This window comes from Pongo pygmaeus, chromosome X (genome assembly GCF_028885625.2).
Source record: "Pongo pygmaeus isolate AG05252 chromosome X, NHGRI_mPonPyg2-v2.0_pri, whole genome shotgun sequence".
Classification (NCBI taxonomy): Eukaryota; Metazoa; Chordata; class Mammalia; order Primates; family Hominidae; genus Pongo; species Pongo pygmaeus.
Window position 1 is genome coordinate 123758647 of NC_072396.2, and position 25498 is coordinate 123784144.

General features: G+C 46.8%; 1 protein-coding gene across 4 annotated transcripts in view; it reads right to left on the reverse strand.

The window, feature by feature from the left end:
- Positions 1–218: 218 nt before the first annotated feature.
- Positions 219–25498, reverse strand: part of SEPTIN6 (septin 6) — a 78941-nt gene continuing 53661 nt past the window's right edge. The window contains exons 7-11 of one of the 4 annotated variants that reach the window (XM_054473262.1): positions 22411–22579; positions 18734–18866; positions 14699–14889; positions 10689–10733; positions 3132–3270 (exon numbers count right to left, since the gene is read on the reverse strand). In XM_054473262.1, coding sequence (XP_054329237.1) covers positions 10730–10733; positions 14699–14889; positions 18734–18866; positions 22411–22579 — 497 coding nt within the window. In that variant the 3' untranslated portion in view covers positions 3132–3270; positions 10689–10729. Of the gene's footprint in view, positions 4563–10688; positions 10734–14698; positions 14890–18733; positions 18867–22410; positions 22580–25498 lie in introns of all 4 variants that reach the window. The other 3 variants (XM_054473260.1, XM_054473257.2, XM_054473259.2) reach the window with 3 other exon arrangements.

Here is a 25498-nt window from a genome sequence, read left to right on the forward strand (position 1 = left end):
GCCCACCTCCACCCCAGGTGTTGGGAATTTCAGGCCCAGCTGGAATAAAGTTGGAGGGGGCAGGCACGGGGGATGGCAACCCATCTAGGAAGATTTCATAGGCTGGTAGTGCCTCCCTGAGCCCTTCAAATCACCCACTCAGAAGGCAGCCACCCACTCCTCAGGCAAACCGTGGTGGGCCGCATCACCCAGTGACTTAAGATCAGATCACACAGCCATTTAGCATTTCTTTGAATTTTATTGAAAATTGACATGGACATTAGAAAGGTATCAAGCTAAACAGTGCTGGTTCTGGGATGTTTCTCCTAGAGAATGAAAGCCCCAGAGGGGCAATGACTGGTCACACCTTTGAGCAAAAAGAACAAAGGAGAAGAAAGGAAAAACACACACAGATTCTGGAAAACATGCAAAGAGGCTCTCTCAAGAGACATTGAACAGCAGAATGGTGGTGATGGTGGTAGGGGATATATGAGAATGAGCACACCCACATGGTATTTTGATGCAAGTTAAACCAATGAATTCAAGGCAGATTTACCAACATCAAAGCTCTCCCTCCAGATTCCAGGTTGAGCAGAAACCTCTCTCAAAACCCCAACTGGTCTCGGAATGGAGTTCCGAGGTAGAATGGAGTAATTTTGCCTTCACTAAGCTTAAGCCCCCTCCCTTCTCTACCTAAGTGTTAGATAGTGGATACATTTTTCCCCTTTGCTGGAATCTATAGGTCTGTGAATGCTGAAGATACAAATGTCACTTGACTTTCTCTTGCATATTCAGAAATGTTTAACAGTGGCCGTAGACAGTCAACCCATCGAACCAGAGAAATGTTTAAAAGAAAAACATAAAACTCAAACAAAACCTTGTGAACAGAACAGTACTTCCATACCCACAGCTGAGGTGTCCTGCCCCAGTCACTTACACTTGGGTGAGTGGTCCTGTAGTTGTTTCTCTGAGGTTACATTTTGTCCATTTTCCAGCTCTGATGGTTCTTTTCCTGCCTTGTTAGTTAGGACAAGACACTTCCATTTAAAATACCATGTGAGTCAGGAAGAGAGCTTCTTGCCTGGACACAGGGACACATGAACACTTGTTGAGTGGTGTGGTGTATGTGTGTGTGCTTGCAGTTTGAGGGGAGAGGAAATTGGCTGATTTCTGATTTGAGACAATATGGAACCCTAACTCTTCTATAATGGCAGTCTTCTCCTTTAGACTTAGTGCAGCTGCTGAAGACAAGATTAAAAAAAGCTGGAAAGGGAGAGAGAAAGAGAAAGAAAACATGAAATTAGCCAAAGAAAGAAGACATTCAAAGTAAGACAGGGGGAGGGGAATGGGCAATATTGAGGTAGCACAGATTATAGTTTGAGAAGACAGGTTAGAAATGGGGGTCATTGCTGGGCCATCGCCACGGGGAAATCTGCTGAGAAGGTTTTAAGAACACCGCACACCAGTTTAAAGCTTCTTGTTTTAATTAAAAACAAGCACATATTAACAGCCACATGTGAATGCCAAATGATTAAAACAAAAAAACAAAAACAAGAGCCATCGACACTGCAGCTAGGGAAAGCAAACTTCTTGGCTTAAGAGAAGTGAGGGATGTGTGTACGTGTGTGTGTGTACGTGTGTGTGTGTGTGTGTGTGTTTCAGAAAAGCCACTCCAGTCTGGGAAAATAAAAGCACAGACCATTTCTAATGACTGGTTTTGTTTCACCAGAAGTAAACAGAGTACTTAGGGTATTTTTTTAAAAATAGTAACAGTTGTACTAATTAAAAAGCCTTTTCATTGAAGAAGGAAAAAATCTGTCTACAGTGAGAAAAGCTACCCAATGAAATACACATTTTAATAGGCTTCATCAACTTTTTAATTTATGTTCACTCATGGGTTCGATTTTTGTTTACCAAACTTCCCTGATTATAAGGGTCACCTAGGGCACCTGTTACACACAGTCTCCTGGACCCCGTTCCAGCCTTGCAGCATCACTGGGTCATTGGGTTAAGGAGCTGGCCCAGCATGCCTTCGTTTTGCCAGCCCTCACCCAATACATCTTCAGATGTTTTTCTGTGGAAAAAAACCTCAAGGGTCTTCTAATACTAACTAGTCAGTTACTCTGAACATCAAAAGACCTCGTATCCAGGAATGTAACGTACATAAACAGATTGAATCCCTTTGTGAAATTGATTGGGAGTCAGAAGGCATGAAAATTAGTCTGGCTTCTGCCTCGAAACAGAAGTGGGACCTTGGTCAAGTCCCTTCCCTTCTCTGGGCCTTCATTTCTCCTTACGGAGTAAGTAGGTTATATCGTCTTACTGACTAAAATGTCTCCCTTAATATAAAACTCCTCCTTAGTTTCTGAAGGTCTCTCCAAGGCTGTGTGGGTCTAATACTTTTGAAGTATTCAGAGCTTCTCAAGCCTTAAGTAGTTAATCTGTACACAAATGCAAATGAAGGCGCCTCCGGTTTGTAACGCAAATAATTACCGGGCGGCGGTGTGGGGAGGTGGTGGTTACCGGTTGGTTGTTTAAGCGTGAATTTCTGGGAAAGCAGCTCTGAAGCTGGACATAGAATCATCAAAGTTGCAAATATGAAGCCTTTCCCAAGGAGACCTGACAGGCCTAACTCAGCATCTCTCTGAGCTACTGGCTGAGTATCTGAGCAGATTTTTTTTCTTTTTTTGGTTGTTGGTTTGTTTCTACCTCCAAGCATATGGTCTTCAAAAAAATACTCCACTGTAACTTGAATTTTCTCAAGAAACTGGCTTGTGCTTTGGCAGCATCACCTTCATACTTGCTCTGGTCACTCACCAATCAGTAGAGCACCAAACCTACACAGCAAACCTACACTCTTGCTTTGCCAACAAGAAAAGTACGTGCATATGTTTGCTTTTCATTTTTTTCTTTTTGCTTCCTATTATGATCTATAATTGAAGTGAGAAATCCCCTTCCCCTTCTCAATACTTCAAAAAGGCCTGGAAATTTGGCATAACCTTGTTTGACTGTGTGCTTTGAAAGTAAGTGATCAAAAAAAGAAACTCTAAAAAAAAAATAGAAGTAGGTGGTCATGGTCAGTGCCAGTGGGGCTGGGAGGCAGGAGCAAGTTGCGGAACTCAAAAAGAAGAAGTGAGCTTGAAGTACATGGCAGGATAGGGGTGGAGGGCCTGGCTGCCTGGCACCCCAAAGGAAAGCTGTCAGTTAAAATAGGAACCTCGGCTTAAAAGGCTAAATGGAGTCCAGTCCAGCTGTAGCGGGGAATACTATTCAGTACACAGCCATGGATTACTGCAAAGGAAGGGCAGAGAGACGGCATGTTAGCCACAGATCATTGCCAGGTCAACTCCATCTCTCACACTGTCACTGGCCAAACACCAAAGGCCACTGTGCCTCATAACCCTGACAAGGGAGGGCTCTCTACTTCACAGAGGTTCCCAAAGCCACTATCAGATGGGACACATGATAAAAACTTAGGGCTGGAATATTTTTAAACTCTCAACTCCTTAAATTGGAAAGAAAGTTAAGGGCCTTCCAAGGTGTAACACCTCTTTTCTTCTCTCCGGCCGAGTCTCATCTCTTCTTATTGGGGGATGCATGCAAAATGCATGTTAAAAATCATCATGACATTCACCAAATGAACTAGAAGACTCATCAGAGCAAACCTCCAAACACTTGATTCTTTGACAGCTCAGTTTTCCAGCCTACAAAGTGGGATTTATTATTCCTGCTACTGGCTTCACCTTATTGGGACAGTATGGAGCCCTTCCGGAAATTACCCCCCGAGATGCTGAAATACTTCACAAGAAGAATTCGGTAAGGCTATCATTCAAGACTCTAGGCTGGTAATAATATTCAGGTTTATTCTCCCTTTTGCATCTGTGGGATACCCAGAGTTAGAGAGAGGGGAAACGTCTGCTATTTTCTTCAGCAGTTGCGTTTTATGGGAAGGGCTTGGTGTAAATAAATGCGTTGCAGATTTTGAGCACAGCTTGAGTGCAATTACTTCGAGTGAATGAAAACTGGAAAGGGCTGGACTCAAAGGTTAGAAGGAAAAGGCGCCAAAGGCTGTCCTTTTGAAACCCTCTAAGAAATGGCTGTGGCTCCTGAGGATGAGGGTGGGGTGGACCAGGGAAGACTAGTGACTGGGATACAGGAGACCAAGGGGACAGCTGTGCTGATCGGTGCTTACCCAGCCATGGTGGTTGCAAATACCTCAGGGAAACTAACAGCAACCAGAACTGGAACAGGGGAGCTGGTGGGGAAGAGTAGCAGATGGGCCCCCTGACCATGTCACACCTCTGGCAAAGATGTGGGGGAAGACAAGGGGGATGGCTGCGGGTGCTGGGAGGGGGACTGGGATGCAGGATGCATCTGTGAGCCACATGACTTCTTGACCAGCTGGCTTCTTGACCAGCGGCCAGACATCACCCTCAGATTCTCAGGTTTCTATAAACCTTGGCAGGAAGAGAGGAGAGGGCGCGGGTTGGATTGTATGCCCCCCAGGCATGTTAAGGGGGAAATTAGAGAAAGGGAGGCCCAGCTCTGTTGCGCAGGAAAAGGGTGTCTACAGGAAGCCCAAACTGAAAATGAAAAGAGAAGTTGAGTTAATGAATGGATAGATTAATGTACCCCCAAAAAAAAGTCAGAAGAAAATTAAGTAATGAGGACTAATGGCTAAATTAGAATATAGCTATGTTAGATGGTCTTAAGGTCTTATTGCATTGGCTCCGGGGAACATGCTTTCTCTCTTATACACTCCACACACACTCCCACATGATGGCAGCAGCGGCATTAGCCAGCAAAATAATGATCAACAACCACAAAAATACATTTTATCTCTTTCTTTTTTTTTTGAGACACAGTCTTGCTCTATCACCCAGGCTGGAGTGCAATGGTGCGATCTCGGCTCGCTGCAAGCTCTGCCTCCCGGGTTCACGCCATTCTCCTGCCTCAGCCTCCCCAGCAGCTGGGACTACAGGAGCCCGCCGCCACGCCCGGCTAATTTTTTTGTATTTTTGGTAGAGATGGGGTTTCACCGTGTTAGCCAGGATGGTCTCAATCTCCTGACCTCGTGATCAGCCCGCCTAGGCCTCCCAAAGTGTTGGGATTATAGGCGTGAACCACCACGTCCGGCTTTCTTTTTTTTTTTGAGACAGAGTCTTGCTCTTTCGCCTAGTCTGGAGTGCAGTGGCGCGATCTCGACTCACTGCAAGCTCCGCCTCCCAGGTTCACGCCATTCTCCTGCCTCAGCCTCCCGGCGTCCGCCACCAAGCCCGGCTAATTTTTTGTATTCTTAGTAGAGACAAGGTTTCACCGTGTTAGTCAGGATGGTCTCGATCTCCTGACCTCATGATCCACCCGCCTTGGCCTCCCAAAGTGCTGGGATTACAGGCGTGAGCCACCGCGCCCGGCTCTTTTTTGTTGTTGTTGAGATGGAGTTTTGGTCTTTTGCCCAGGCTGGAGTGCAGTGGCCGTGATTTTGGCTCACTGCAACCTCCATCTTCAAATTTCAAGCGATTCTCCTGCCTCAGCCTCCCGAGTATCTGGGATTATAGGCGCCTCCACCACACTCGGCTAATTTTTGTATTTTTAGTAGAGATGGAGTTTCATCATGTTGGCCAGGCTGGTCTGGAACTCCTGACCTCAAGTGATCCGCCTGCCTCAGCCTCCCAAAGTGCTGGGATTACTGGTGTGAGGCACTGAGCCCGGCCTATCTCTTCTTAATGACTGGGTCCTGACTAGTGTGCCCCCCACCTGCCCCCAGCACCACCACCCAATACCTTGTACAGGAATACCTTCCACAAATCTTTAAGTGTCCTCGGGCCACTGGATAGAGCCCCAGGCTCTAGCCACTGCATTTCCTGTCCCATCGGGAAAGTAGAGGAGGCTGAGATTTCACCCCAGGGGATCCTTAGAGCTGTCCTAGTCAGCTAACTGGTACTCTGGGGCAAGACCTGTTTGCAGAGCATATGGGGATGGTTGCAGAACTCTGTTCTAGGGTCCAGACCACAGTCACCTGAAAACGTGAACTATGGAAAGCCATCATTGGTTTGTGCTTAAATAATACTTTGACCTCTCTTCCATGTAAATTTCATTCCTGTGACATAAATACGGCAAGTAGGACTGATCCCCATTTCATATGAGTAGACCAAGAAACACAGAGAAGTCAACAGACTTGCCTGTGGCCGCAAAGAGTCACAGCTGGGCCCAGAGCTGGGGTGTGTGTGTGTGTGTGTGTGTGTGTGTGTGTGTGTTTATTTCTTTTGAGATGGAGTCTTGCTCTGTCACCCAGGCTGGAGTGCAATGGTGCGATCTCGGCTCACTGCAACCGCCGCCTCTGGGGTTCAAGCAATTCTCCTGCCTCAGCCTCCCAAGTAGCTGGGATTATAGGCACCCGCCACCATGCCCAGCTAATTTTTGTATTTTTAGTAGAGACAGGGTTTCACCATGTTGGCCAGGCTGGTCTTGAACCCCTGACCTTGGGTGATCCGCCTGCCTCGGCCTTCCAAAGTGCTGGGATTACAGGCATGAGCCACCGCGCCCGGCCCCAGAGCTGTTTATTTAAGACTCTCACATGCAATGTCCCTGAGAATTCCTTGGCTATGGATCTAAGCCCCTATTTATTACCCAAAGAATAAATTTATCCCATTAAATAAAGACTATTAGATATCTGGCAGGGATAGAAGTATGGGCATAAAGGAGTATGTTTTACAGTCACTTCCTCAAAGGGAATATACTCCCATATATACACTTTGAAGGTATACATATGCTGAGGTGAATGGTAATTTATAATAGAAATTAGGAGTTCTGCCACCAACTCACTGTGTGGTCCTTGGTAAATTCCTTAAATTCTCTGCTCCTCTCCATTTACTCTCTTTACTCTCTCTCTCTTTTTTTTTTTTTTTTGAGATGGAATCTTGCTCTGTTGCCCAGGCTGGAGTGCAATGGTGTGGTCTCAGCTTGTCGCAACCTCCACCTCCCAGGTTCAATCGATTCTCCTGCCTCAGCCTCTAGAGTGGCTGGGATTACAGGCACCCGCCACCATGCTCAGCTAATTTTTATATTTTTAGTAGAGACGGGTTTTCACCATGTTGGCCAGGCTGGTCTCAAACTCCTGACCTCAGGTGATCTGCCTGCTTGGCCTCCCAAAGTGCTGGGATTACAGGTATGAGCCACCATGCCCGGCCAACTCTCTTAAAAAAAAAAAATAGAGAGACAGGGTTTCACCATGCTGCCCAGGCTGGTCTCCAACTCCTGGGCTCAAGTGATCCTCCCACCTCAGCCTCCCAAAGCGCTAGGATTACAGAAGTGAGCCACCTCACCCAGGGCCTCCATTTACTCATCTTGCAAACTGGGGATTATTCCTTCTCTACCTCACAGACCTGTTGTAAGTATAAAATGAGATACTATACAAAAAACAAAAACAAAAAAAACAAAAACAACAACAACAAAAAACACTTTGGAAAGTAATAAAAGCTATACAAATGCTCATATCTTATTTTTATTCTTTGTCTACTTCCTAGGGGAAGAGTAATCTAAAAAACACTGCAATGGCCTATGTTCTAGGTTTCATGGGAAGGCTGACGTATTTTGATGTGTGTATACTATCCATATACTGTGCACTCCTAAGGACCAATAATGATTGAGGTAGAGTATCTGCAACGATGTAGGGGGTCACAAAGGAATCGCTTTTACAAATGCAGAGAGCTATAAGTAGTGCCTCAAGCAATTTCAAAATGTGGAGGCACAGTAAGCCTCACTCTGCCTGCATTCTAGGTGGCCTTCGTGATCCACCCCTTGAATGAGGGCTTTGAGGAGGGGGCGGGTTGCCTTTGCTGCTTTCAGATCCTGGGAAGCCAAAGCCTCCCCTGACTCGTTGGTCTGAAACTGCTTTCGTGGTCTGCCAGGGAGAAGCCTGCCAGGAAGAGCCAACCTACTTGGGGTTGGGGTTGGCTGTTCCAGCTGTTTACCAATTGCCTCTCACTTGTAAAGTGTAGCTTTAATTATAGTTTTGCCAGAATTCATTTTAGGAATGGCCACTAACAATGATTTACTTGGGGAAACCTGTAAGCAATTGTGTCAAGCCACGTGCAGTGAAACCTGAATTAACTGAAATCTCATTAACTAGAATACATATTTCCTGCTCACCTCATTAAAAATGGGGGAACAAAGAACATAACACATGAACCGAGTTCCTATTACATGTCAGACACTTCGCTAGGCACTGGAACTACATACAGTGCAAAGAATGGACAGACATTCTAGGAACTGTCTTCCTAAATGGAAATCTGCTGTTTAATTCCAGTCAACTAGCACGGGCTCCAAGACTTGCTGTTAAGCCAGACAGTAAATCAAGTCATTGTTCTTTTAAGATTGTTTCCTTTGGCCCGGTTTCATGGGCCTTATGTTGCAGAAACCTCTATGGACTTCCTCTTCAGGATTTGCTTCCAAGCAGGATGTTTTGCCAGCTGCCCCGAGTCCCCAGTGCAATAGCTGCGGCAATCAGTTTGGTGACTAACAGCAGGCTCTCCATTTAAATCATAAACTACATGGGTGAGTGGGGAAAAGTCTTCTCTATATTTTATATTCCCCGATCCAAACAAACCAAATGTAAAAGGGCATTTATGAGACAACCGGGATGTTTCAAACACTGACTAGACATTTCATGTTAATGAATTATTGTTCATTTTGTAGGTGTGATAATGGTGGGGTTGTGGTTACGTTTTTTTAAAGAATCGTTATCTCTTGGAAATATAAAGTATTTACAGATAAAATGATATAGTTTTGCTTTATAATAATTCAGCAGGTCTGTGGTAATTGATGAAACAAGATTAGACATATGTTTATGGTTGTCTGGGGGCTGGGCTGTGGGCTGAACTGTATTATCCTCTTATTTTGCTCATGTTTGAAAGTTTCCACGGTAAAGTTTTTTTAAAAAAATAATAACCCTTCATCGGGCGCAGTGGCTCACGCCTGTAATCTCAGCACTTTGGGAGGCCAAGGTAGGCGGATCACCTGAGGTCAGGAGTTTGAGACCAGCCTGGCCAATGTGGCGAAACCCGGTCTCTGCTAAAAATACAAAAATTAGCCAGGAGTGGTGGCACATGCTTATAATCCCAGCTACTTGGGAGGCTGAGGCATGAGAATTGCTTGAACCCAGGAGGCGGAGGTTGCAGGGAGCTGAGATTGTGCCACTGCACTCCAGCCTCGGTGACAGAGTGAGACTCCGTCTCAAAAAAAAGAAAGAAACAAAAAAAACCCTAATTAAAAATGTTTGTATTTCCTTTCCATCCACTACCTGAGTCTAGTAGAGGAGATAGAAGGTCCTTAATCCCTGCTTTCAGTCTCCCTATAAACTATGTGAAACTTTATAAACTTCTATTAACACAACATCTAGCACTCAGGAATCCTTACCTGCTGATCTCCTTATAAGAGGTTTTCATGAGGCCAGTACTTGTAGGATTAAATGTAAGGAATTCTCTATAATTTCTAAGATCTCTTCATTTTCCTCCACTTTTATTATGGGTTTTTGTTTTGTTTTGTTTTGTTTTGTTTTTGTTTTTTTGAGACGGAGTTTCGCTCTTGTTGCCCAGGCTGGAGTGCAAAGGTGCGATCTCGGCTCACTGCAACCTCCGCCTCCCAGGTTCAAGCAATTCTCCTGCCTCAGCCTCCCGAGTAGCTGGGATTACAGGCATGCACCACCACGCCCGGCTAATTTTGTATTTTTAGTAGAGACAGGGTTTCTCCATGTGGGTCAGGTTGGTCTCGAACTCCCGACCTCAGGTGATCTGCCCGCCTCAGCCTCCCAAAGTGCTAGGATTACAGGCATGAGCCACCGCTCTCAGCCTTATTATGGTTTTGAGGGGTACAGTCAAAGGAAATTTGAGAACTTGAACCCCTCAGATATGAAACTGCCACCAGCGGGAAACAGAGAAGTGAGTTTCCACTGACTCTGGACATTCTCAAACCTGATGCAGGGGGATGGGAGAGGGATGATGCTGACTGTGACATTGCAGGACGGGGCTTGTGAAACCCAGTTTTTCCTGTCACCATGGTTTCATTAATTTTGAAAATAATGGTTATAGCTCCTTTTGTTTTTGAGATAGAGTTTCGCTCTTGTTGCCCAGGCTAGAGTACAATGGCACAATCTCGGCTCACTGCAACCTCTGCCTCCCAGGTTCAAGCGATTCTCCTGCGTCAGCCTCCAGAGTAGCTGGGATTACAGGCCTGTGCCACCACATCCAGCTAATTTTTTGTATTTTTAGTAGAGATGGAGCTTCACCGTGTTACCCAGGATGGTCTCAATCTTCTGACCTCAGGTGATCTGCCCTCCTCGGCCTCCCAAAGTGCTGGGATTACAGGTCTGTGAGCCGCTGCGTCCGGCCCGATTATGGCTCTTTAAGAAAAAAACTGCCCACACTGAAACCTCAAATACTGATCACAGGATCCACCTGTGTTACCCAGCTGTTCTAGCAGCAAAAGTCTGAAAACGACCCCTCACTTTAATCAGGCAGGCAGGCAGGCATTCCTCATGTACACTTGAAACCACACCAGACTATTTCTGCATATTATAAGTCACGAGAGAAAACCAGCTAGACCAATGAAGCAGCTTCTTCTATGATTAGATGCTTGTGTTGGGGGTGCGGGATTGGGGGAGATATGTTCTAGAAGCCACTGCCAGTTCTATTAGAGTTAATCAAGCTTACCAGGACCCTGGGTCTCATGCAGCATGCAGCAAACAGCAGAGTTAACTGTAAAACAGTAAGAGCTGATGAAGATGGAGTGAGCATGAGGGGAAATCAAATATTATGACTTGACACAAACAATGAAGGGTTAGAGGTCAAAGGTGATTAGGAGTAGCAGGAAGGGGAAGTGGGAAGGGTGGACTGGTAGGAACCCCTGAAACACTGATACTCCTTTTTTTTTTTTTTTTTTTTTTTTGAGTCAGGGTCTCTCTCTGTTGCCCAGACTGGAGTGCAGTGGCGCAATCATGGCTCACTGCAGCCTCAACCTCCCGGGTTCAAGCAGTTCTCCCACCTCAGTCTCCTGAGTAGCTGGAACTATAGGCAAGTGCCACCAGGCCCAGCTAATGTTTAATTTTTTGTTTGTTTGTTTTGTTTGTAGAGACAAAGGTCTCACTATGTTGCCCAGGCTGATCTCAAACTCCTGGACTCAAGCAATCCTTCGCCTTGGCCTCCCAAAGTATTGGGATTACAAGCGTGAGCCACCACGGCTGGCCAGTACTTTCTTAATCTCTTTAGGGGCAGCTAAAGGAAATTCTGAATATGTGACTCTTAGATCCAGCCACCATCTCTCAAGAAGAAATACTACTATCACCATTTCTGCCCTCAAAACTCACTACCGTGACTATGGGAGGAGGGTAGCACAGGTCTAACGGTGGCTCTTCCAGAAGTTAACCAATTGCTCATGAAATTACATAAGAAGCCAAGACTCAGGGCCACTTCTGCATCTGGAAGTACAGAAGAAGACAGGTCATTCTGTTAGGCCCTTATTGCTAATATAAGGTGCCACATGCCAGCAGGGTTTTCACCCATTTCAGAATTGGAAAGGGGCACTGTAACCAACCCCAAATATTCCTGGAGAGTAGAGAGGGGTATCTCCCTGTTGGGGTCTCCTGTCTGGGGTGGGAGAAGTCAGTCAGTATGAGGCAACAAGGGGAAAGCTTGATGTGAGAAGAACTTTTACTGAGCATCTGAATAGGGAATATTTATAGTTTCAATGTAGCCTGAACAAACCAATTCCTAACTCGCACAAGCAGGCTATGAAACTGCCCCAGGTACTGAGTTAACAAATACCACAGGACTGTGAAGGCAGCAGGTTACAGCTGGATGACAAATTTAGATTTTTCTGATCTTAAAAATAGGAATTCATTCCTGCTGGTGCAACTAATACACCATGACAGATAAGTTAATACAGTACAGGGTGTGTCCAAAGAGACTTTTTTCTGGCTAGTTGAACTTTATCCATCAGGTAATACCAAAAAATTTCATTCATCAGTGAATTTGACATATAGTATTAAGATTCAGTAAGAAAAATTTCTGGACTAATTGGTGAAGATGTTCTTTTTTTTTTTTTTTTTTTAGACAAAGTCTCACTCTGTCACCCAGGCTGAAGTGCAGTGGCATGATCTTGGCTCTGCAACCTCCACCTCCCAGGCTCAAGTGATTCTCCTGCCTTAGCCTCCTGAGTAGCTGGGACTACAGGTGTGGGCCACCATGCCCAGCTAATTTTTGTATTTTTGGTAGAGACGGGGTTTCGCCATGTTGCCCAGGCAACATGTCTCAAATTCCTGACCTCAGGTGATCTGCCTGCCTCACCTTCCCAAAGTGCTGGGATTACAGGCGTGAGCCACCGTACCCGGCCAAGATGTTTAAATTACACATTTGAATAGAGAGTAATTGGATTGCAAAGCTGAGTGCCTTCAAATATAATATATTTTACTGTTATGCAAAAGTTACCATGTTATTCCTAAGTGATAAGCCAGAGGAAAGGAAGGTGTTTCTTCCTTCTGGCAAAAATATCCCATAGTTAAGTCCAGGAACAAATGGCTGAAAACAGAAGGCAATGACCATGGACACCTTTTGGATCCTCAGTACCCTTTAGTAAAGACACTGCTAAACAGTCCACCTGGGAACTCCTCAAGCCACACTGCACAAACAACTGCAGGGCACAAGGGCACCACAGGAGTTTTTCTAGATCCCGTTGAAATATTTTTCTCTGGTTCTGGGATGAGGAATGGGTAACTTCAGCAAGCAGAGACTGGGGTTGGGTGAGGATTATTGACCCACATGGTATCCAGGAGCCACTGTTCTAATACCAGGGGAGATCAGAAGGTCTTACAATCATTCCACAGATTGAGGATGGGGCACATGCAGCATACACTGGCACCTGAGGGCTCCCCCATAAGTTCTCAGCACCCCAGGCTGGGCAGAACTAAGCCAGCAGGGAGGGATCACAAAGTGGTGGGAAATCAGGGCTGGGCTGCAGCCTTCAGTGGCAGCAGTTAAATTCTGTTGGCTGCAGAGAGTAAGAACTGAGGCAGGGTGAGGGTGGGACTACGGCCATGGAGAGGTGAGCAACCTCAGATATAGGGCAGGGGTGGGGAGAGGGTACACCGAGTTTCTGCTAAAGGCTCTGTCTTTCTTCCACTACCCTGTATCTGCACTTTTTTTTTTTTTTTTTTTTTTTTTTTTTTTTTTTTTGAGACAGAGTCTCAATCTGTCACCCAGGCTGGAGTGCAATGGTGCTATCTTAGCTCACTGCAACCTCTACCTCCTCAGTTCAGGCAATTCTCCTGCTCAGCCTCCCAAGTAGCTGGGATTACAGGCACACGCCACCACGCCTGGCTAATTTTTTATATTGTTAGTGGAGACAAGGTTTCATCATGTAGGCCAGGCTGGTCTCGAACTCCTGAACTCAAGTGATCCACCCGCCTTGGCCTCCCAAAGTGCTGGGATTACACCACGCCCAGCCCATAGCTGCAGTTCTTTTTGTTCCTCTCTTTTCTATTTTTTTTTTTTTTTCAGATGGAGTCTCATGCCGTTGCCTAGGCTGGAGTGCAGTGGTGAGATCTCGGCTTACTGTAACCTACACCTCCTGGGTTCAAGTGATTCTCCTGCCTCAGCCTCCTGAGTAGTTGGGATTACAGGCAGCTAATTTCTGTATTTTTTTTTTTTAGATGGAGTCTCGCTCTGTCGCCCAAGCTGGAGGGCAGTGGTGCGATCTCAACTCACTGCAACCTCTGCCTCCCGGGTTCAAGCAATTCTCCTGCCTCAGCCTCCTGAGTAGCTGGGATTACAAGCACGCGCCACCACGCCTGGCTAATTTTTGTATTTTTAGTAGAGACAGGGTTTCACCATGTTGGTCAGGCTGGTTTCGAACTCATTTTTTTTTTTTTTTTTTTTGAGACGGAGTCTCGCTCTGTAGCCCAGGCTGGAGTGCAGTGGCACGATCTCTGCTCACTGCAAGCTCCGCCTCCCGGGTTCACGCCATTCTCCTGCCTCAGCCTCCCGAGCAGCTGGGACTACAGGCACCTGCCACCACACCCAGCTAATTTTTTTGTATTTTTAGTAGAGACGAGGTTTCACTGTGTTAACCAGGATGGTCTCGATCTCCTGACCTTGTGATCTGCCCGCCTTGGCCTCCCAAAGTGCTGGGATTACAGGCGTGAGCCACCGCGCCTGGCCTATTTTTTTTTTTTAAGTAGAGACAAGGTTTCGCCATATAGGCCAGGCTGGTCTTGAACTCCTGACCTCAAGTCTTCCTCTTGCCTTGGCTTCCCAAAGTGCTGGGATTATAGGCGTGAGCCACCGTACCTGGCCTTGTTCCTCTCTTATATTGCTGCACCTCTAATTTTTTTCTTCCCTTCTGCTCTCTCACTCTCCTTTGCTTTTCCTCTTTTCCCTTCCTCTCCTATGGACCTTGAGTTTGCAGGGCTTTCCTGAGCAAGCTGGACAGATGGGCTGGGCCTCTGGGACCACTCCCCTCCGCTACTCTCAATTCCCCAAGCTCAGGGAATTCAAAGGTCCCACAGGGATGCTGGGACCAGTTATAGGTACCTCAACCAGTCTGACAGCCCACAGCTCACCTCTGGTCACCAGTCCTCAGCCCCTTCAGGTGCCACGTCCTGCCCTGGGAGGATGAGCAGGAGAAAAGAGAAGGCACCACCACCACCCCAGAGCAGCCTGCTACTTACTTTTTCTTCTCTTTGTCTCTCTTCAGAGTCTGTGAGCCTCCAGCCTGGGAGCCCTGGGACTGGAGCAGCTCGGCCGCCGTCTTTCTTTGCTTGAAAGCATTCACTTCATCATCCAGGGATTTCTTCTTATCCTCCAGTTTCTTCTTCTCGTCCTGGTGCAGTTTCTTCAGACGGTCAAACTTCTCGTGCAGCTGGCAGGGAAGCACAGGGAGATTGGAGAGAGTCCCCTGTGAGCAGTCCCCAGCCTGGCCAAGCCCAGGTGGGTGGGGACCAGTAGGGCTGCGACCCTGCAGGACCCTGGAACCTCAGGGGGCATTTCTGTCAGGGATTGCTATGATGGCACCAAAGGCACCATGCTCTGGATCGTTCTCTCCTCCTGCCATTTTATCTCCAAGCCTCTGCTCCTGAATATGGTAAAGGAACACTGCATTGTGTTTAGTCAGACATTTTGTTAAAAAGAGTCCCCATAGTTATCACACATGGTCAATAATAACATCAATTATAATAATATAACATTTACTGAGTGCTGGCCGGGCTCAGGCCTGTAATCCTAGCACTCTGGGAGGCCAAGGTGGGCAGATTACTTGAGGTCAGGTGTTCGACACCAGCCTGGCCAACATGGTGAAACCCCGTCTCTACTAAAAATACAAAACTTAGCCAGGCATTGTGGCATGTGCCTGTAGTCCCAGCTACTCAGCAGGCTGAGGCAGAAGAATCACCTGAACCCGGGAGGCAGAGGTTGCAGTGAGCCGAGATTGTGCCACTGGACTCCAGCCTGGGAAACAGAGCAAGACTCCGTCTCAAAAAATAAAAAAAAAGAAATTACCGAGTAATTACAGGCTAAGCACTGACTTTTATAAGTCCTTTATGTATATTAATTTATTTAATTGTTACCACATTCCTATGAGGTAGGTTCTGTTATTATCTCCATTTTATGAGGAAACAGAAGGTCTGAGAAGTAAGGAATTTGACTATGGTCAACCCAGTATTTAGAGCATTATATAATGGGACCTCTTATGTGTAAGGAACCCCTGTCTTTTCTTAACCCCTGCAATCAGGAAGGATCACCATGAATCGCAGAGAAAACTTCAGTAATGGGAAAGCCAGTCAATGGAAATACTTGGCTTTGGACATGGAAAGAAATAAAAAGGATTTTATGACATGGAACGAGTACAGACACCTCAGCCTTAACTAAAGGGAGGCTTAATTAGTTCTGAATAGAAACAGAAACCCAAAGAAGAACAAGAAGAATATTCTGGGCCAGGCACAGTGGCTCACGCCTGTAATACCAGCACTTTGGGAGTGCTGTAATCCCAGTAGTCGGCTCAATCCCAGCACTTTGGGAGGCCAAGGTGGGTGGCATGAGGTCAGGAGTTCCAGACCAGCCTGGCCAACATGGTGAAACCTCGTCTCTACTAAAAATACAAAAATCAGCTGAGCGTGGTGACGCATGCCTATAATCCCAGCTACTTGGGAGGCTGAGGCAGGAGAATCACTTGAACCCGAGAGGCGGAGCTTTCAGTGAGCCGAGATCGCACCACTGCACTCCAGCCTGGGCAACGGAGTGAGACTCTGTCTCGGAAAAAAAAAAAAAAGAATATTCTGGCATGCCATTGTGGTAAGTGGATCAGAGAACAAGAGGCACAGACAGTCACAAACTAGAATGCAATAAACTACCCTGAATAGTAAGAGCAGAGCAAGCCAAATTTCACTTTCTTTCATGGATTCAGGAGAGAGTTTAGGATTCTGTAGCACTTGCAGCATACCATGAAGAAGGTTAGTTCTCCGGGTCCTGGGGGTGTTTGGCACTGTCACTTAGGTAGGTGAGTGACAGACTTGCTGTATAAACCAGATCTTTTCTTTTTTCTTTTTTTTTTTGAGACAGAGTCTCGCTCTGTCGCCCAAGCTGGAGTGCAGTGGCACAATCTCGGCTCACTGCAACCTCTGCCTCCCGGGTTCAAGTGATTCTCCTGCCTCAGCCTCCCAAGTAGCTGGGACTACAGGCACGTGCTACCACTCCCGGCTAATTTTTTGTATTTTTAGTAGACACGGGGTTTCACTGAGTTGGCCAGGATGGTCTCGATCTCCTGACCTTGTCATCCGCCCACCTCGGCCTCCCAAAGTGCTGGGATTACAGGCGCAAGCCACCACGCCTGGCCTAAAGCAGCTCTTACTAGTCACTAGGGCTGCCTATCAGTTGCTTTAACCTGGCTTTTGTTTGTTGTACTTTTGTTCATTTGTCTTTGAGATCCCCTCACTTCTCCTCCTAAAAGTGCTGGGTGACGTTTTTCTTTTTTTTATTGAGACAGAGTCTCACTCTGTCACGCAGGCTGGAGTGCAGTGGCCTCGATCTCTCGGCTCAAGAGTTCCTCCCACCTCAGCCTCCTGGGTAGCTGGGACTACAGGCACGTGCCACCATGCCTGGCTAATTTTTTGTATTTGGAATTTTTTTTTTTTTTTGAGATGGAGTCTCGCTCTGTTGCCCAGGCTGGAGTCCAGTGGGACAATCTCGGCTCACTGCAACCTCCGCCTCCTGGGTTCAAGCAATTCTTCTGCCTCAGTCTCCCAAGTAGCCGGGACTACAGGTGCGTACCACCACACCTGGCTAATTTTTTGTATTTTTAGTAGAGACGGGGTTTCACCATATTAGCCAGGCTGGCCTCAAACTCCTGAACTCGTGATCCGCCCACCTCGGCCTCCCAAAGTGCTGGGATTACAGGTATGAGCAACTGCGCCCAGCCAATTTTTTGTATTTTTAATAGAAACGGGGTCTCAGTATGTTGCCCAGGCTGGTCTTAAACTCCTGGGCTCAAGCAATCCCGCCGCTTTAGCCTCCCAAAGTGCTGGGATTACAGACCTGAGCCAAGGCACCTGTCTGACTTTTTTTTTTTTTTTGAGGCAGAGTCTCGCTCTGTCGCCCAGGCTGGAGTACAGTGGCGCGATCTCAGCTCACTGCAAGCTCCGCCTCCCGGGTTCACGCCATTCTCCTGCCTCAGCCTCCCGAGTAGCTGGGACTACAGGCACCTGCCACCACGCCTGGCTAATTTTTTTGTATTTTTAGTAGAGACGGGGTTTCACCGTGTTAGGCAGGATGGTCTCGAACTCCTGACCTTGTGATCCACCCGCCTCGGCCTCCCAAAGTGCTGGGATTACAGGCACGAGCCAGTGTGCCCAGCCAACATTTTTTTTTTTTTTTAAGTGAAACAAAAAAAAAATCAATACCCTTGTCATGGGCTTTGGTGAGAACCCTTGAAAGTGCGACAGGTTAAATGTGGAAGAGACTCGTGAAGTAATTAAGTGTTTCCTTTCTTTTTTTTCTTTTTGAGATGGAGTCTTGCTCTGTCACCCAAGCTGGAGTGCAGTGGCACGATCTCAGCTCACTGTAACCTCTGCCTCCCAGATTCAAGCGATTCTCCTGCCTCAGCCTCCTAAGTAGCTGGGACTATAGGCATGTGCCACCACACTCCACTAATCGTTCTAATTTTAGTAGAGACAGGGTTTCACCATGTTGGCCAGGCTGGTCTCTAACTCCTGACTTCAGATGATCCAATCACCTCGGCTTCCCAAAGTGTTGGGATTACAGGCGTGAGCCACAGTGCCCGGCCCAATGTTTGGATTTCTGTTCCTGTGTTAGTTTGCTGAAGATAATGGCTCCCAGCTCCACTCATGTCCTTCTAAAGAACGTCCTCTGATTCCTTTTTATGGCTGCATAGTATTCCATGGTGTATGTACCACATTTTCTTTATCCAATCTATCATTGATGGGCATTTGGGTTGATTCTATGTCTTTCCTATTGTGAATAGTGTTGCAGTGAACATATGTGTGCGTGTATCTTTATAATAAAATGATCTATAGGATTGCTGGGTCGAATGGCATTTCTGATTCTAGGTCTTTGAGGAATCACCACACTGTCTTCCACAGTGGTTGAAGTAATTTACATTCACACCAACAGTGTAAAAGCGTTCCTATTTTTCCACAGTCTCACCAGCAGCTGTTGTTTCTTGACATTTTAATAATCACCAGGCTCACATTTACCTCTTTCTCTGCCTCTTTGAGCTCCGCTTCTTTCTCTTTGACTCGCTGGACGAACATCTGTCTCATCTCCTCTTCTTTTTTCTGGAGTTCCCCTAGGAACTCATTCCTTTTGGCCTCATATGTCTCCTGTAAACTGCGAACATGGTCAGGTTAATTCTTCTTCCTTTGGAATGACTCCTATTTGATAAAACTGGCCCCAAAGATCCTCACTGGGTTCCTCTGTCCTCCCTTCCCCAGTTGTGAGCCAGGTACAAAAATAGAACCACAAAGCTGTGGGCACCTGGCTTGGCCCACGACAGCATGCCCACAGGGATTCTGGAGGGGGATGGGGCAACCCTAGTGAACTGGAGAGACTTAGAATATCTGGTTCTATACTCTTGTTCTATGGATGAGAAAACTGAGGCCCAGAGAGGTGAGGTGTCTTGCTCAAAGCCCCACGGCTAGTTAGAGGGAGACCTCTGACCAGAAGCTGAGTCTCCTGTCTCTTCATCTGGGTTTTCCCACTGCACAATGCTGCCAGGCCCTGGTTCTGAAACTGACCACATTAATGAACCATTTCAACAAATGCTTGAGGAGACTCCATATGTGCTAGACTCAGTACTAATTGACATGATGCTAGTCACTCAGCCTCTAGAGCCAACAGCCATCATACCTGCCATCAAGGAACTCATGGTCTAGTGGGAGATGCCCCTGGCCTAAGCTTATTTTTAAAGAAATAGGAGATAGGCCGGGTGCGGTGGCTCACGCCTGTAATTCCAGCACTCTGGGAGGCCAAGATGGGTGGATCACCTGAGGTCAGGAGTTCAAGACCAGCCTGGCCAACATGGTGAAACCCCATCTCTACTAAAAAATACAAAAAATTAGCCAGGCGTCATGGTGGGCGCCTGTAATCCTAGCTACTCGGGAGGCTGAGGCAGGAGAATCACTTGAACCTGCTAGGCGAAGGTTGAAGTGAGCCGAGATCGCGCCACTGCACTCCAGCCTGTGTGACAGAGTGAGACTCCATCTCAAAAAAAAAAAAAAAAAAAAAAAAAAAAAAGCAATAGCCTGGTGAAGAAGAGGTGGAACTGTGATCCAAAGAGGACAGCATGTAAGAAAGCATGTGTGAAGAGAGAATGAGATTCTTGGGGAGCCAGGTATGGTTCAACATGGCCAGAGAGCACCATGGCAGTGGTGGAGTAGAGGCAGACGAAGTTCCTGAGCCTGGAGGAAGAGAACAGGCTTTGAATGCCATATTTAAAAATTGGACATGTACATACTGCATGGTTTTAAAGCAGGAAGTAGTACTAGATCCAATTTGAAAATGAGAAGGACCATTCTGGCTGTGCTGTGGGAAGGACAGACTTTCCATCAATCCAAGTAAGAAGTGACAGGATCTTGGCCAGGTGTGGTGGCTCATGCCTGTAGTCTCAGCACTTTGGGAGGCCAAGGTGGGTGGATCACTTGAGGTCAGGAGTTCAAGACCAGCCTGGCCAATATGGTGAAACCCCATCTCTAATAAAAATACAAAAATTAGCTGGGCGAGGTGGTGGGTGCCTGTAATCCCAGCTACTGGGGAGGCTGAGGCAGGAGAATCGCTTGAACCCGGGAAGCCAAGATTGCAGTGAGCCGAGATTGTGCCATTGTACTCCAGCCTGGGCAATAGAGCAAGACTCTGTCTCAAAAAAAAAAAAAAAGAAAAAAAGAAAAGAAAAGAAGAAGTGATAGGATCTTAATGTTAAGGGCTGGGAGGGAATGGAGGGAGCAGTAAGGAAAGCAGAACTCCCAGGACTTGGGAGGAGCCAAAGGTAATTCTGATTAACCTTGGGCAATCAGGTGGATGGTGGTATCATGAATGGCAACAGGGAATGTTGGAGACACATGCTTAAGAGGGAAGAAGATGAATTTGTACAGAGCTTGATTTTCGGGGAGGTCCTCTATGGGATGTCTGAGTGGACATCCAGTATGCAGTTGGATTAATGGGTTTAGACCTCAGAAGTAAGACTAGCTTGGGAACCATCTACTTCTAGGTGGTAATTAGGGCTGTGAGAGTAGAAAGAACCAGCTGCAAAGAGAACAGAAAGTGAAAGGAGCAGAGGCTCTAGGAAAGAATCCCGGGGGGTATATCAACATTTAAAGGAGTAAGGTGAAGAAAATGAGCCTGCAAAGGAGGCTGAGAAGAAATAGTAGGAGAGATAGGAACAGAATCAGCCAGGCCAGTGCCAGAAAAGCCAAAGGCAGAGAGCATTTCAAGGAGGCAGTGGGGAATGGCATAAAGTGCTGCGTTGATATCAAATAAGATGGAAACCAAAGATCACATTGAACTTGGCCACAAGTCTGAGATTCCTGGCCTTGGAGAGAGGCATTTGAGTGGTTATGCTGGGGACAGAAGCCAGACTGCAGTGGATTGAGGAATGAATGAGAGATGGGGAAGAGGAACCAGTAAATATAGAACAACGCTTTCTCCTTCTCATCCTGTCAAGGACTTCTTGACAGGGCAGAGACTGGTAAGAAAGAGCAGGGTTAAGGGAGAGTTTCTTCAGCACAGGAATGCTTGCATGCAGCATGGGAAGGAGCTGGCAGAGAAGGAGTGAAGAAGGCGAAGACACAGGAAACAGAGGTATTCAGGATGGAGTGAAGGAGGAGGGAAGGAGACAAAATGACCAGGTGGAGGCACACCTACTCCTCTACAAATGCAGATGAAAGCTGCAGGTGGGGAAGACAGCCAGGGAGCTCCCACCAGAAAGAGACAAGCATGGCTTCCCCCAGCCCCACCTGTCAGTATATAGGGCATGAGCCTGTCCCTCCTGAAGCAAATATCCCCAAGGAACTGGTTAGGCTCTGACTCCAGGCCAGCTTTAGGCTGTGCACAGGTAGAGTAAGATCTCAGAGGCTCTTTGAAAGCCTTTTTAACTGGTAGACATCTCCCTCACTTGCTTATTAATGCCTGACCACCATAAAGGGCACCACGTGGTAATTTCAACTGTGGGGCTTATTTCACACATCATGCATATAGATCAGACACTTCTACTTGGCGCATCACTCCTCTCTGCATAATAACCTGCTTTCAAAAACATTCCCCTTCTCTAAAAGCATTCTGATTTAAGAAATATGCCAGTGATGATCGACATCCTGCGGTCAAAACAGAACTTGCACTTGAATGCAGACACTAAGGACAGCAATTGAAGAGCCTGCAGTTCATCGATGCATGGCAAGGCAATGCTACCTGGTCCTATCTGGGTTTGAGAATGGGGAAATGGGTAAAGAACAGACTAGAAACCTGTCTGAGCGCCAGGAGCCTGATGAAGAAAGAGGGGCAGAGGACAGTTACCAACTGCCACCTCGTGGAATAGGGCCCCAGCTTGGGGATCCCCTCCAGCGCAGCTGCTTGGAGCTGTCATGGATGCGTGCATGTGTGTGTGGTGATCAGCCTTGCTGGTCCTCTGGGCATCCTCCCTTCCCTTGCCCTTAAAAGCAAGGCAGCAGTACTTCCCAAGCCTGCGCCCCACAGCTCTCCTGGCAGGTGAGCAGAGGCAAAGGGTGAACAGGCAAGCAGAACTGGCAAGTGAGTCGCCCCTGCTCCTCGAGGTCTTAGCACCCGTGTCTCGCCTCCCCTGTGAATTCTCCAGGGGAAGGCTTCCACACCACCTGAGTGGGCTGAGCTGAGCTGGGCTGGGCTGGGCTGGCAGGAGCGGTACCTGAAGGGTTTGCTGTCAGGGTCGGTGTCCTTGAAGCCCATCTCCTCCAGCTTACAGCGGCGATACAGCTCATAGTGCCGGGTGTGGGTCTGCTCCCGCAGATCCTCCATGTTGACCCGAATCAGCATCTCCCGCAGCTTCACAAAGTCGCAGTGGGCCTCGTTTTCAACTGCATAGCAGGGTTTGGGGTATTGAAAGTATGTTGAAAGGAAGGCCAGCAGAAGCAGAAATGGATGAAACGAGAGGCAAAATGTCTAACAGTGACGTTGCCTTGCAATCTGTCTATTTAGATCCTGCAAATTTACCTCCTCTCTTTTCTACTGAAAATGTAAATGAAAGGTTACAAAAATGCCAGTAATGAAAAACTGTGATACCATAAAAATACTTATTAAGACAGACAGTCAGTAGCACCACAATCTAAATTCAGCAGTCAGAACCCGCAAAAGAATATTTGGTCTGCACCACTTGTAGGACAACAGCACATATGCATCTGTCCATCCATCCATCCATCCATCCACTCATCCATTCATCCATCCATCCATCCATCCATCTATCCATCCATCCACCCATCCATCCATCCATCCATCCATCCATCCATCCATCCATCCATCTATCCATCCGTCCATCCACTCATCCATCCATCCATCCATCCATCTATCCATCCATCCACTCATCCATCCGTCCATCCATCTATCCATCCATCCATCCATCCATCCATCCATCCATCCATCCATCCATCCAATCAATATTTGTGGAATCTCTGTTCCCAGTATTGTGTGAGGCACTGGGAATTCAGAAACGAAGTGATGGAATCTTGCTCTCAGGAGCTTATAGTTTAGAGGAAGAATAGATGCAAATAGACAAATACAATTCAGTGCAAAACTACAAAAATAGAGGGATAGCCAAGTTGCAGTAAAGCTCAGAAGAGGGGGACTTAAGAACTCCTGGGAAAGTGAAGACTTCGCCGAAGAGAAAATCCCTAAGATGACTCTGGAAGGAAGAATAGCAATTTATCAGCCAGAGAAGGGAATGGTGTTTGCAAGGTGTCAATGAGGCTAGGCAAGGTTATGTAGCTAGTAAGTTGCAGAGTTAGGGTTCAAACCCAGGCAATGTAGGGGAGGTGACAAAGTCTCCAAAGGATAAGGGGAAAGAACCAGGATATTGATAGATGACAGTGACAAGGAGGGGTGTGGACCACACCTGGATGTTAGAAGCTTCCAAGGAGGTGGTTTCTTTAGAGGGTAGATAATGGCCTGACAGTAGCAGTGGTGACTAGGAGCAAGGGGACCCCACTTTCTGGCCTGTGTGAACAAGTCCCCTCCTCAAAAGAGTGCAAGCAAAGGTCTGCAATTTGGGGCAGTGGTCAAGAATAACAGATGTGGACCAAGTCATAGCAAAATCGATTTCTGGCTGGACCAGGTCACCAGGAGCACTTTGTCAAGGTGGCTACAGGATGGCTTCACTGTGTCGGATGGTGGTATTTGGCCTGAACAAGTAGGAAAAATGGTGCCTGAAGTGATGAACAGGCAATCACTCCAGATTCTGTCTTGTAGGGTCTGGAAGAGGGTAGTGAGGGCAGAGAAGGGTCTGGGATAAGTGGGTCAGCCATAGTTGATGCAGACTGCCTTGTGGTCATTAATCTTTCCAAAGCCCGAATCAGCTCACATAATCCCTCTGCTTAAGACCCATTGAATTAGGAATAAAGCCCCCTGCTGTCATAGAACACAGGCTAATATTAAAGATGACATCAGTAAGACAACTTCTCAGGAGTATGCTATGTGCCATCTCCTCCTCCATCTCTGGACAGTGATCTCTAATGGTGAGTCAGAAGGAGTGCCTCCAAGGCCCTGCAGGCTGCCTAAGCAATATACAACTTCTTCCTCATTCAAGCAGAACAGTCAACTTAGACTTACAAGAAAAACTTTCAAAACCCCCTTTTTTGTTTAGGTTCAGAGTAGTCCACGTCAGATGAAATAAGTCATTGGAACCATGTCTACTGGCTTCTCCTCGTCTCACTTCAGGTTCCTGTTTCTCATACCACAAGTCCATTCCCAGGGTGGGACTGTGGGTCCAGAAACCATTTGCAAACATTCCTAGTGGAGCATCCCCAGCTCCGAACAGCAGAAAAGACCAGAACTTAGCACAGCTCTGATAACCAGTCTTGTCCTACCTATGGAAAATCCAGCTATTGCCAGTGGGTGTGTGGGGTGTCCTAAAACATGCCAACTTTCATATGTGATGTGGACAACTCGCCACCCACTTTCAGGTGTTTCCCCAGTGGTAGGGATGAGTTTACAGAGAACCAGCCACTCTTTCACACAATGCCCCTATCAGCCATCAGGCATGGCCCAGTTTCTAGCTGTAGACTCTGAGGACCAGAGACCTCTTCTACCCACAGCGCTGTCCTTGGCCTTGTCTTATGCACTGAACTGACTAGCCCTGAGGGTAAGTTAACATATGTCAGGCAGATCACAGAAGGAACTTTCCTGAGTGTAATACAATATAATTGCTTTTCAATTGTGAAATAATCATACATACAAAAGAGAGCATGAAATGTGTATGTACAATTTAAAGAATTTTTGAAAAATTAATACCAATGTCTCCACAACTCAGGTTAAACATTACCAGTAGCTTGGAAGCCCCTGAGTGCCCTTTCCCAATCTCATCCCCCTCTATCCCCCCACTCCCCTGGCAGAGACTTAATACCTCTCCTGACTTTGGGGATTATCATTCCTTTGTTTTTCTTTATAGTTTTACCTCTTATGCATGCACTCCTAAGAATATATATCTTGTTTAGTTTTGCCTCCTTTTGGAATTCATACAAAGGGAATCCAATGGTATGTTTCTTTCTCTTTCTTTCTTTCATACAAAGGGAATCCAATGGTATGTTTCCCTCCCTCCCTCCTTCCCTCCCTCCCTCCCTTCCTTCCTTCCTTCCTTTTTTTCTCACTCTGTCGCCCAGGCTGGAATGCAGTGGTGAAATCTCAGCTCACTGCAATCTCTACCTCCCGGGTTCAAGCGATTCTCCTGCCTCAGCCTCCTGAGTAGCTGGGACTACAGGCACATGCCACCATACCTAATTTTTTTT